This window comes from Haliaeetus albicilla, chromosome 2, assembly GCF_947461875.1.
Source record: "Haliaeetus albicilla chromosome 2, bHalAlb1.1, whole genome shotgun sequence".
NCBI classification, from domain to species: Eukaryota; Metazoa; Chordata; class Aves; order Accipitriformes; family Accipitridae; genus Haliaeetus; species Haliaeetus albicilla.
In genome coordinates this window covers 15077745-15090145 of record NC_091484.1, presented here as the reverse complement: position 1 = coordinate 15090145, position 12401 = coordinate 15077745, and the positions used below count along the sequence as shown (strand labels likewise).

General features: G+C 39.7%; 1 protein-coding gene across 6 annotated transcripts in view; it reads left to right on the top strand.

The window, feature by feature from the left end:
- The window catches only part of PTPRT (protein tyrosine phosphatase receptor type T), a 501782-nt gene that overhangs the window by 135320 nt on the left and 354061 nt on the right, over positions 1-12401 (top strand). For all 6 annotated transcript variants that reach the window (XM_069807237.1, XM_069807218.1, XM_069807208.1 and 3 more), the window contains exon 2: positions 10074-10199. In XM_069807237.1, the coding sequence (XP_069663338.1) occupies positions 10074-10199 (126 nt within the window). The remainder of the gene's footprint in view (positions 1-10073; positions 10200-12401) is intronic.

Here is a 12401-nt window from a genome sequence, read left to right as displayed (position 1 = left end):
AAAGGCAGGTCCTGCTTGACCAACCTGATCTCCTTCTATGACCAGGTAACCCGCCTAGTGGATGAGGGAAAGGCTGTAGATGTTGTCTACCTTGACTTCAGCAAGGCCTTTGACACTGTCTCTCATGGCATACTCCTTGAGAAGCTGACAGCTCATGGCTTGGATAAGTGTACTCTTCGCTGGGTGAAAATCTGGCTGGATGGAGGAGCCCAGAGGGTTGTGGTGAATGGGGTGAAATCCAGTTGGCAGTGGGTCACAAGTGGTGTTCCTCAGGGCTCGGTGTTGGGCCCCGTTCTGTTTAATATCTTTATCAAAGATTTGGATGAGGGAATTGAGTGCACCCTCAGCAAGTTTGCAGATGACACCAAGTTGGGAGGCAGGGTCAATCTGCTTGAGGGTAGGGAGGCTCTACAAAGAGATCTGGACAGGCTGGATCGATGGGCCAAGGCCAATCGTATGAAGTTCAACAAGGCCGAGTGCCAGGTCCTGCACTTGGGTCACAGCAACCCCATGCAGTGCTACAGCCTTGGGGAAGAGTGGCTGGAAAGCTGCCCAGCAGAAAAAGGCTTGGGGGTGTTGGTCGACAGCCAGGTGAACACAAGCCAGCAGTGTGCCCAGGTGGCCAAGAAGGCCAACAGCATCCTGGGCTGTATCAGAAATAGTGTGGCCAGCAGGAGCAGGGAGGTGATTGTTCTCCTGTACTCGGCACTGGTGAGGCCGCACCTTGAGTCCTGTGTTCAGTTTTGGGCCCCTCACTACAGGAAAGACGTGGAGGTGCTGGAGCGTGTTCAGAGAAGGGCAACAAAGCTGGTGAGGGGCCTGGAGCACAAGTCTTATGAGGAGCGGCTGAGGGAACTGGGGCTGTTGAGTCTGGAGAAGAGGAGGCTGAGGGGAGACCTTATTGCTCTCTACAACTACCTGAAGGGGGGTGTAGCGAGGTGGGTGTTGGTCTCTTCTGTCAGGTGGCTGGAGATAGGACAAGAGGAAATGGCCTCAAGTTGAGGCAAGGGAGATTTAGGTCAGATATGAGGAAAAAATTTCTTTACTGAGAGTTGCCAGACATTGGAGTAGGCTGCCCAGGGAAGTGGTTGAGTCACCATCCCTGGAGGTATTCAAAAAGCAAGTAGACGGGGTACTTCAGGACATGGTTTAGTGGGCACAGTTGACGGTTGGACTCGATGATCTTGAAGGTCTTTTCCAACCTAAATGATTCTATGATAAGACTCCAGTGCAATAGTTGATGTAGAATTTGGTGAAAATGCACCATAAATACAATGTTAGATAATTCTGTAAGGTACTCTGAATAATTATACCCAAGAATTTTTTGATCTTGGAAGGAAAGAAAAGCAATGTTACCTTTTTTGCAGAAACAATGAATACCCACAAATAGTTTTTACTGACAAATATAGCTAAGCACATTTCAGCAAACATGGCTAATCATTTCAGATGGATTTTTGGAATACAGAACAGCATTATTTTGGGAAAAAAATTGGTCTTGAAACTTAAGAAACAAATTGAAGTAAAGCAAGGCTTATCTTAAGACTACAAGAACAAAAGCAAGCGCTACAAATTTGCATTTTTAAAAAGGAATCTTCATTTCATCATACTATGACTAAAGCAGGAGCCTGCTTCAAGGGTGGAAATCCACTAAACTAATGAATTAAAAAGATTATTAGCTAGAATTATAAGAGAAGATGATGGGGAATGTCTGTTTAAGAATAGTCTATGGTTTTGAAAACCTGTGTTAATTTTAAGTTTCTTCATATGGGGATAGGCAAGTCTTGAAAACTCTTCACATAAATCTTGGTGTGTTTCAGCAGACTGAACTAAACTGAACGTGCAAAGTTAGGGTTCTTTGAAAAGGTGCAGTGTATTAACTGACTTTATAGGTTAAAAAAAAAACAAAACCAATGAGATTATAGGTATGTATATACCTATGCTTAAATAAAGCAATAAAATGTTAATATTGAGCTATTGAAATAGTGACAGCTAAGCTGTCAGAAGCAAGAAGATATTCTTGGTATTAAATAAAGGACATGCATTCTGGCAAGTGAAGTTAGATGAGTCATCCTAGATTTGGACGTATAAATTTAAACAAATGACATTTAGTGTTAGTTTTACTCCCAGGATACTTCAAAGTGATTTCACTGATTCTTGGTGGATTATGAAGTACAGAATTAGTAGGGAATGTATGAGCTGGTCTAGGGCTCAAATTATGAGACATGTAGGCAAGCTTTTGCAAAAGGAAACCTATAATAATGAATTTAAGAACTTAGCTTAACCTGACAATTTCAGGAAATACAGCTTAAATACATGTTCCATATATATCAGGATCCTAGCCACAGTGTTTGTTTTCGGCAGAGTGGTTCCATGGGATTAGGAAGATAACTGATAAACTTTGTCAGACTCTCTTGCATATTTGGGACCAATAATTTCTGCAGAGAACTGCTGGAAGAAAAACTTATTACTGGGAGGACACTTTGTCTTTATGTGTTTCACTAAACAATGCTAGACCTATTTGATCTGTCCCTTTCATAACATTAACCTATGGTTATTGGTGAAGTTCATCATGAAAACAATAGATGATCTTTTTATGCAGTGTCAGCAATATTTTGATTATAGCAAGGTTTCTGTGCAATGAACATGCAACAATTGACTGTATTCATGCATGTGTTGTGTGTGTGTGTGCGTGGAAGCTGTACTCATAAACTGCTTCAAAGTGTGTGGAAATAGATGTGTGATGTTGAACCTGCAAAGATAGCAATTTGACACAGCGTACAAATTTGGACAAGACTTTCAAAAAATGTATACCCCATAGTATGACAGTCTTCCTTAAGTTGATAGCACTTGAAATCATTCAGCCTACTTTTGGGACCATTACAGCTTCCAGTTGAAATGAAGATCTTTTCTAAGCTGCATTCAGTTTTTTCAAGGATTAACTTGATGTAGGAAAAAAACCAACCTCAAACCTATATTATACATATTTTAATCTTGAAGTGAAGTGATTTTTCATTGCTGTAGTTAAAAACAAACACATGTTTTCTGCACACACATACACCTCCCCACCCCTCCTGGTCTGAAAGGTCTGATTGCCAGGACAGAACATGCAAAAGGAATGAAATTTAGTCAAATCTAACAAGAATGATCCATACCTAAGCCAGGCAATTGTAACCAATATCTCAGAGGACTAGCACCTTCCAGAGTGTAGATAAAACCTTCTCTGCTTACATCTAAATCTAATAATACTACGTTAAGAGTAAGATGGAAAGAAAAGAAATGGAACTGTCCTGTGTCAGATGAATCATGCCTTGACAATGAGGACTGATATTTGCAGTAGAAACCAAATCACATACAGGAATGTGTTTGAGGCACTAGAGAAGTCACTGACGCTTACTTCTAAAACCAGAACATCTGGATACCTTGAGAGAAGCACTTTTGTGAGCACCAGAAGTAAAGAATAATGGTTTTCAGTGGATTTGTGTTTCATGGTTCAGTGATTTACCTGAATTTATGCTAGGTCTAAGCTCAGTTCTTAAACAATTGGTGTCAGAAAAAGATGTTATGAATGTTTTAGTTTTCAGTTTATACCTTATTACACACTGGGGAATCTATTCCTCAGTTTCTCCTGGTGTAGATCCTGGTGTAGATCCTCTGTTAACTAATGAGGCACAAAAGTTGATCAAAGCTTTCCCCGCAGTTTGAGGAGTTATAGCATCTTTCTCTCCCCTGTAGTGTCTGAGTTTAAATACACAGTGAACCTGTGGTGCTGTTTGACTCAGTAAAGATAACTCTTCTTCTCTTTGCTGAAACCTTTTCCTTGAAAATCTGGGAATATAGAATAAACAGTTGAGTAAAATAATACGGTACTGATTGAAATTGGGCAGTTACAACAGCAGGTTGATAACATGATGGCAGAAGGATGATTTTCTGACAAACGAGATCCCCAGTTACCATTGGCCCTTCTGAATCTTCCCATCCTGTGCTGTGCAGATACCTAAGGCTGTACAAAACTCATTGCTTCTAGGGTGCTACAGTTGAAACTAATGACAAGTGTCCTCCTCCAATTCCTCCATACTTGTCCTTCTCTTCGGCATGATGTCTGTTGAGAGCTGAGGCTGTTGGACAGTGCTCATTATAAGTAGGTCTGGTCTGCAGAATTTGGATCTGCTTTCTTGTTGAGCTTAGCATTTTGGGTTGCTTCTATGCATGCTTCTGGTGTCTTCTGTCTTAATCTTTTTGGAAGGAGTAGAAAGTACATAAAGAACTAACTACTCTTCCTGGGCGAGGAAATCTCAACATCCCTTGATTTATCCCATCTTAAATGAAGCAACTCAGCACGAGCTTTATATGCACATTTTTATTCTCCTCTCTTCCAACCTCCATAAGAATGTGTAATAACATTTCTCAAGGATATGCTATGTGAAGTCTACAGTCTGAAAAATAAGTTCTAAATGGATTTTTATACAATAAATCCCATAATAGATCCCATAATGAGCCAAATGCGTCTCTTGCAACCCTTGTAAACAAGAATGTCTTTGGAAGAGATGACAACGAGTGACCAGAAACAACAGTGTTTTAATTTCTGGAGTTTTATAGTTCATAAGTAATACCTCTTTTTTTAATTTTTTTTTTATTTTTTAAATAAATAAGGGACAAAGCTAACTATTTGATGACCTAGAAGAAATGCCTGGAGTGGGACAAACAAGACTAATGTTCTTGTTGTCTCTACCCCCTCCCCACCTTGGGAATGCTGTAAATGCTTGATCAAATTATGTCTGATACTGTGATGTTTTCCATGTGTATTTAGAAACACAGGATAACTGACGAGGTTTCTCACATCAGTATGTTTCTTTATCCCTTTTTAGAAGTATCGTGGGTTTTTTTTAGCTGGTGAGGCCGTGAGAGTTTGACATTGGATGACTTTATAAAACATTCTACTAATTGGATTTGTTCAAATAAATAAATCAAACACTAATTGGAATGTGCCCTGCCATTATTTTTGCTTACTGAATTAGATATAATGGCGTGAAGTTCTTTTTATCATATTTGTGCACTTATTTAAACACCCCCCTGGCGCACACTTCTGCAAATTCAATTATATATTCAAAGGAGGCATTCAATTTATGCAAGGCTGGTTTACATTTAATCCAGGGGCAAGTCTCAGTAACTGATGATAGGTCTGCTCAAGATTAATTAGCATCACTCAGATGAGCAGTGGCATTGTTACAAGCCTGCGGTGTAAAACAAGGGATATTTTATCCTTCCTATGTGAGCCATTATTTGCTTCAATATGACCCTTTTCAGGAAGGGAAAAGCTGCTTTTTTGTTTGGGTATCATTTTTTGAAAAGGGGTCAACACCACCTGTGTTATCTAACAATATCAAAGTAATCTCCACTTCCTTTTCTTTTGCCCCACTTAGCAACTGCATGTGTCACTGTTTAATTTTCAGCCAACCAGGGGAAAGACTCCAAGATCCCAGTTTGCTTCCTAAAAATCCTCATTCTTGTTAACAATTTACAATGATGTAAAACCCTATTTTGGTGAATGTGTAAATGTTTTCATTTTCCTCAAACAGCTTTGTGATATTGTGGCTAAAACTATAATGTGCGAACCTGGTCTCTAAATTCATTGATCAGTATCTTTTTCTTTCAATTTGAGGATACTTTTTCTGTGCTAATGAATATATCTGTTCTGCTATCAAACAGTTATGTTTCAGCAATAGGTGATTTTGTATTAGGATGGATCTAACCTTCCCCACTCCCCCCACCTCCTTATGTTTCAGCATATTTAAGTGTAGCTCACATTTAGGTATGCACATAGGTAACATCTTAGGAAATGCTGAATATTAAGCTTATCTGACAACAATGAAAATAACTGCTCGTTTTAGCCTGTCAGCCCACTTACTATCCCTACTTAAGTGTACACTTAAAATCTATTAATAAATTTTTAGTTTAAACTGAAATTCATTAGTGGGAACTAATTGAATTTCTAAGGATCTTGCAGCTAGGTGCTTGTGTAGCAAAGTGGATCACTCAATCCCATTAGGTGAGCATGAGGCACACCTGTACCAGTGCAATTGGACATCAAATGCACCGTTGTTTTGTGTTTCCTCGCTAGCCTGCTTAGGAGCCTATTGTCCTGAACGCACACTTGAACATAAGAGTACTTTCATCTCCTGGGTCAACAATATTCCACGGAAAAGGTATTACGCCACACTTTTCCTCAAACTCTTCTTCCTCATCCCAGTTTACTCTCCTTCAACAGGGGCTAGAACTTGTAGGGTGTGCTCTGTTCGGCAGGGCCCACCTGAGGACCCTTTACTGTGGTGAGTTCCTGGGGTTCCCTGGTCTGGCACGCTGCCCTTGGTAAGGCTGTGGGCCTGAAAGATGGATGGAGCCCACTTGGTTTGTCTGGGTGGTGGCAAAGCTGTCGCTGAGGTGGATCTGAGCACGGAAATGTGGTAATGGTGCTGCGGAGCATCCCTCAGCCTGCCTGGCTCCTCTTCCAGGAGAGGTAGGGGAAATACAGCCTGACTCACCCCTGAGGCTGGGTTTGCCTTTAGAAGCGGACGTTTTTGTTTTCAAGAGCTGTGTTTGAGCTCCGTGTCCATGTGCTGGCAGCAAGGGGGGCTGGAGGGGCGGCCTCTGAGAGGCCAGGGCTGCCCCGCAAGGGACAGGGCTGGCTCTGGCTGCTTCCTCAAAGGCCGTAGTGCTGGAGGCTGCTGAGCCCCTCAGCGATGGTGGTGGCACCTCTGGGAAATGTGTTTAAGAAAGAGCAAAACGCCAGGAAGCGGGGGAGAGGAACTGTGTGAGAAGCCATCCTGCAAAAGACCGGGGTCAGTGAAGGAGGATGAATGTGGTGAGTCTTGAATTCCTGAGGTGAAGTTGGGTGGAAATATTACAGCTGCTTTTCTGAATGTGGCTGCCTGTAACTGAAGCTGTAATGTCATGTCCGCCATGTTCTGCAAAAAAGATAGGTCTAACACTACCTATGATGTACTTGTTTGGCAGATATGAACACAAGCCACTGTGACTGTTAGAATAACTCCAAAATCTGCAATATTCTGGATGTTTTGGTTCTTTCCTTCCACTTTCTGAAGTTTCTTCCCTGTTTCATGATACAACGTGTACTGTAATAGTGTGAACAGAGGAGTTCCTGACTTTTTAGCTCACAAACTGATATGGCTCTGGGTCCCAGCTGAGTCTTTAGTTCACTTTTAATTCTGCTCTATTTTGACACACTATATCAAGAAGCAGATGGAGACTTCCTTCCTCTTGGTACCTGAGATTCATGCAGCCAGCCTGCCTGTCTGAGCCCTTAGAATTGACTCCAGTTTTTTCTCCTTGTTCTCATTTCCTGCAAATTTACCTCTCCAAATTCCAATTCTGTTGCTTCTAGTAAATTAATCTTTCTGGCTTATTGCCCTGTCACTCTGTGTTTGGAGGTTTCTCCACTAGCCTTTTTGTTCTTTAAAATGTAGATGTCTTGCTGCTACTTTTAAGGCTCTCCATGGTTTATCCTTTCCTTTCTTATCTAATTGTACTACAAGGTTAGCTTTGACTTTCAGAGAAGGTGCTTTAAAGCTTCCTCAAGCGTTGTCTCTTGTCAGTGGAAACTCCCAGTTAATTTCCAGAAGTTCTCACTGTATCCCCTTTTCAGGTTCTCCTCCAACTTTACCTACTTCAGCATGTATTAAATAACCTGTTGAGCTGATTACACCAAGATATTGACAATTACATTCCCTGTTAAATGAGGACTGCTACCCCATACTTTGCTACTATCGCTTGTTTTGCTTCTGGGACTTTGTAGCAGCACCTGTGCAATTTTCTCTATGTACACGACGCCTTGTACAACTGTCTGGCTTGATCAGAGAATTTGTTTACAATCCCTTCAAAGTAATAGCTCAGAGACAGCACTGTTACTGTGTGCTGCAGTATGCTTAGCACAGGTTGTGTGGAAATGGTGGATGTCTGAAGTTGTGCTATTAAGGTGAATCTATCAAAATTTGAATGCCCTGCTTGGAGACTGAGAGCAGAGTATTTGATATTGTCTCTCATATCCGCTTGCTGTGAAAAAGGTGACTTTCAGTTGCATTACATGCTTCCACACAATCCAGAAAACCTTTATTTTCCCTTAGACGTTTTAATGAGCATGTTTAATATGTTAAATTTGAACTTTTTCACCTAAATTAAATAAAAAAAAAATAGGGAAACAGTTTAAATGTAATCCTGCTCATTTTGACAGCTGGGAAAGCTTCAGAAGTACAGTAAATTTAAAGCAAGGATTATTAAAATATTGTAAAATAATGACACTTCAGAAATATTTACAGAGACTCCACTGAACAGACAGGCAAGCTTGCAAGGGTCATAAAATCTGCTATAGTCAGATCTGTTTATAAGGAAAATATACGATATTTCAAATTAAATGGTTATTTTTTTAGGACAGGCTTGATCTTTAAACTTTTCTTTAGCAACAGAGTCTTTTGGGGTGTCAGGTACTCTACCCAACAAATACTTCTAGTATTCACTTAAATAGAAATAATATGTGAAGTTTTGTAGAACAACTTAGAAAACCAGTTGCAGTTGGAGTGCACATGAAGTCCTTTAACAGAATAAGGATTTAATAAATATTAATCACATGGTATACATTTGTGTTTGTCGTTTATGAGGAGGTCCACAGGAACTGAGACAAGTTTGGGCTTTCTTGGGAGCTAGAGAATAGAAAATACAGGTGAAAACTAAAGAAGGCCTCAATGTCCCCAGTGTTGGATAACCCTTATTGCAAAGGGGCCACAGATCACTCACGTACCAGCTATTTAGTGTGTGTGTGTGTCTGTGTGTAGGCAACATAGCCTGTGGGAAGGAGTAAAGAGTCAGGAACATCTCTGTGCATATAACTCTGATTAGTGTCAAGAGCAATTGGCAGTTTCGCTGGCAGAGCAAGTTAGTGTTGCCTTGAGCATTGCTCAGTTCTTGCAGCTCTGAAGTATTAGATGTGTCCAGTTGACATTGGAAGACTAGTATCTGCAGAGAAAAATTATCTTTGCTTTCCTAAGAGAGAAAACTAAAGCAGTACAGAGACACTGTTAGCATGATTAAGGTCTAAACTCAAGGGCCCAGGCTGCCTGATCTAATGGATCTAGTACTGAAATATGTTTGGCAAACTAAGTTGGGTGGACATGAAGAGGAATGTGCCTGAGGTAATGTATGGGATACCAGTGTAGGAATATCCTACCAGGGAATAAACTAGCTTGATTTGCCTGTGTGACACAAGTTTCGAAGATCTGTGTTGGAATACAAAATTTCATTCCACTGTTTATGGGTTTCCCCTGATTCACAACGTTCAGGCAGCTGCCAGGTTGTTATTTATGACAGTTAACTGCTTCCAAGTATTTCAGGAATTGCAGTAGGAAAGATCACTTAGTCAACAGTCTGGAAGGTGTGAATGCTAGTTGCCATCTACTTCTTGTTATTCTCATGTTCTCATGTTGCTGAGAAACTAGAGGGTTGCACTCAAAAGAATTGACTCCAAAGACCTTGACGAATTGTCATGTGCCACACAGAGCTTCATGTTGTTATAAGATGGTTAAAAGGAAGGTTGCCCTTTCTGTAGGTGTAACCCAGCCTTGCGTAATTCAAGGCTTAAAAGTGAAAAGAAGTGCGGATTCACTGCAGGAACAGTGATGCTGTGCTTTTTTTACAATTTGTATTTCTTCTTTCTCTCTCTCTCTTTTTTTTTTTTTTTTTTTAATATCTGACTTGGAGGTTTATGTAATTAAGTATCAGTTACTGGGACCCAAATGCAAATATTCCTGCATGTGTGCATCATGTGCAATTGTCCTTGAAAATGTAAAGACAATAGGTTGAAATAAAGGGAACTTATCTAAAAAACAGTAGCATGGAGGGAAGAAAACAAAGGCTTCAATGGATATAAAGTGTGGAAAGTACAAAAATATGTTGTTTTTTCCTTTTTTTTCCTCTGTAAACTTGGGTACAAAATATTTAAATAATGACCTATCATAAAGAGATATAAATAATTAATACAGAAATTTATTATTTTTTCTTGGTTTTAGGTGGTTGCTCATTTGATGAGCACTACAGTAATTGTGGTTATAGTGTTGCCTTGGGAACCAATGGATTTACCTGGGAGCAGATCAATACCTGGGAAAAGCCAACAATGGATCCTGCTGTCCCAACTGGTAAGTAAGAAGCCTCAACAACAGTGGGGAGATACTATTCTTTGAGAGAATCAGCTGTTAGCCCTCCATGGGTGTGTACTGGGTCTGGGTACCCACAACAATAGGGGTATAATTTTATTCAGTGATAAGATGACTTTTTTGTTCAAAATAATCTGATAACAGAATTCATAAACATGAGATGGCTTTTTACAACATTTGCCATTTGCTATCCTTGCTGAATCATTTTACACTCCTTATTCCTATTTTATTCTTGCATTTAAGAGAGAGGAAATGTTTCAGATATAATATTCTAAGGTTTGGCCAGCTTTTTGCATGTTTCAGGATCAGAATGGTGTATTATCTAGGGAGATGCATGTTTGAGAGGCCAGAAAAAGTAAAGCTTTGTAATGTCTGGGAATATCAGACCTTCCAGTCACCATTTGGCTCTTAACTGACTGTTTTAAAATCTAATTCTGAGAAAGAAAAGAAAATTCCTAAAGAATTAACTGTAGTAGATAGTGCTTGATTAGGCTGGTTTTCAGACAGTGAAATTTCCATATGCAAGAAAAACATTTCCAACAGAGAGAGTTACCAGAATATCTAGTTTGCTAACTTATTTTGAGAATGTCCAACAATAGTATAGTCTTCCATGTGATACTTGGAATATTCTCTGAAGAGCTCACAGTAATAGTAATTTCTAATAGTTTTATCTCTCATTGGAAGTTACCATTAAGCTGGGTGTATATGGGAATAAGTTCTCTAGCCTTAATAAAAGTTCTGTGGAATGTTTTGTTCACATTCAAAAAGAACTTGTTTTAAGAAAGCACACCAAAATTTTCTAAAAATCATGGTTTGTCTGTTCCTTGCCACCTAAAATAGCGGTGCAAGCCCCTTTAATGGACACAATGGCAAACAGACTTGACCAGCCAGTTAAGACTTTGATTTCAGTCCTGAGAAAGAAGTATTTGTTCTGGTTAGTGCGTTGCACTCTGAGAAGCATGAGCTACATGGCAGAACTGGAACATAATGTTGTTCAAGAGGTATTCTTATGCCTGTAATTATTGGGGTTAAGAGACTTGTAATTGCTAGCTGCCTGTTAAGTATACCATGTAGAGCTGATATAATAGCTCCCTGCCATAGCCATTGATAGACAGCCCAGTCTTCATCCCTGTATGCTTGTTGTCAGTAGAAAACAAGCTCACAAGATACCAGGCTAACTGTGGTTTCTTCATCACAAAAGGTTAGTTAAGTTGTGGTTTGTTTTTTTTTTTTTTTATTTTATTATTGGAAATTGTTCGGAACAGGATCTTTCAAAGTCTGTAACACCTAGTACCACTTGATTTGGCTGTGGCATCCACAAAGAAGTTAACTGTGAAAGTTGCAGTTTTCTGGTCTTGTCTGTAAGAATGTATTTTATCATCCTGGATGTTGTTGCTTTTTTACTGATGGCAATTTTATCTCTATGGTTCATCAGCTTCTACCCTGTTGTGTCCTATTCTCTGTCCCTGGTAAAGACCTATCTAGTGACACATGACAGATCTTTGAATTGACTGATCCCAGAGCAACTTGAAGGAATAGGAACATACACAGTTTTCGTGCAATTTGGAAAGCAAGGAATAAATGGGAGGGCTTACATGGCTTGGACTGGATGAGTTCAATACTTTGTCAACTCTAAACGTTAAGGTAAACCTATCTTCCTGGCCTCCATATGAAGATATATTGTCATCTGAAGTACGCTGGAACCATGGAGAAATCAATAGACAAACAACAGGCTGGAATAGCATGGTAAAAAACAAAAACAAACCCACCACCAAAAAAACAAAAACATAAAACCAACCCCAAAACACTACAATGTAATTGTTAACAAGGCTTTCAGAATTATTTCTGCTAAAACTAAATAAATAGAGGTGTGTGTTTTCCCCCTTAGTACCTCATTCCATGATATTTAGTAGCACCAATAACTATACAAAGATGTTAGAGCTGCTGCAAACTTAATAAAGGTTAGACATCAAATAAGAAATACAGCAAGCGTTATTGTAGAGAGATGCAAAGGTAAAGCCGCCATCAACTTGGAATGTGCTGATAAATATTATCTAAAGAGATTTTAAGGGGTATAAGGGGAAATGACTCAGTTCCTCGTGTTACTAATTGATGACTTAGGACTATTCACACAGAACAAAAGGCGAAATCAGTAGGTAGAAAAAGAAGATTGACCACAGCAAA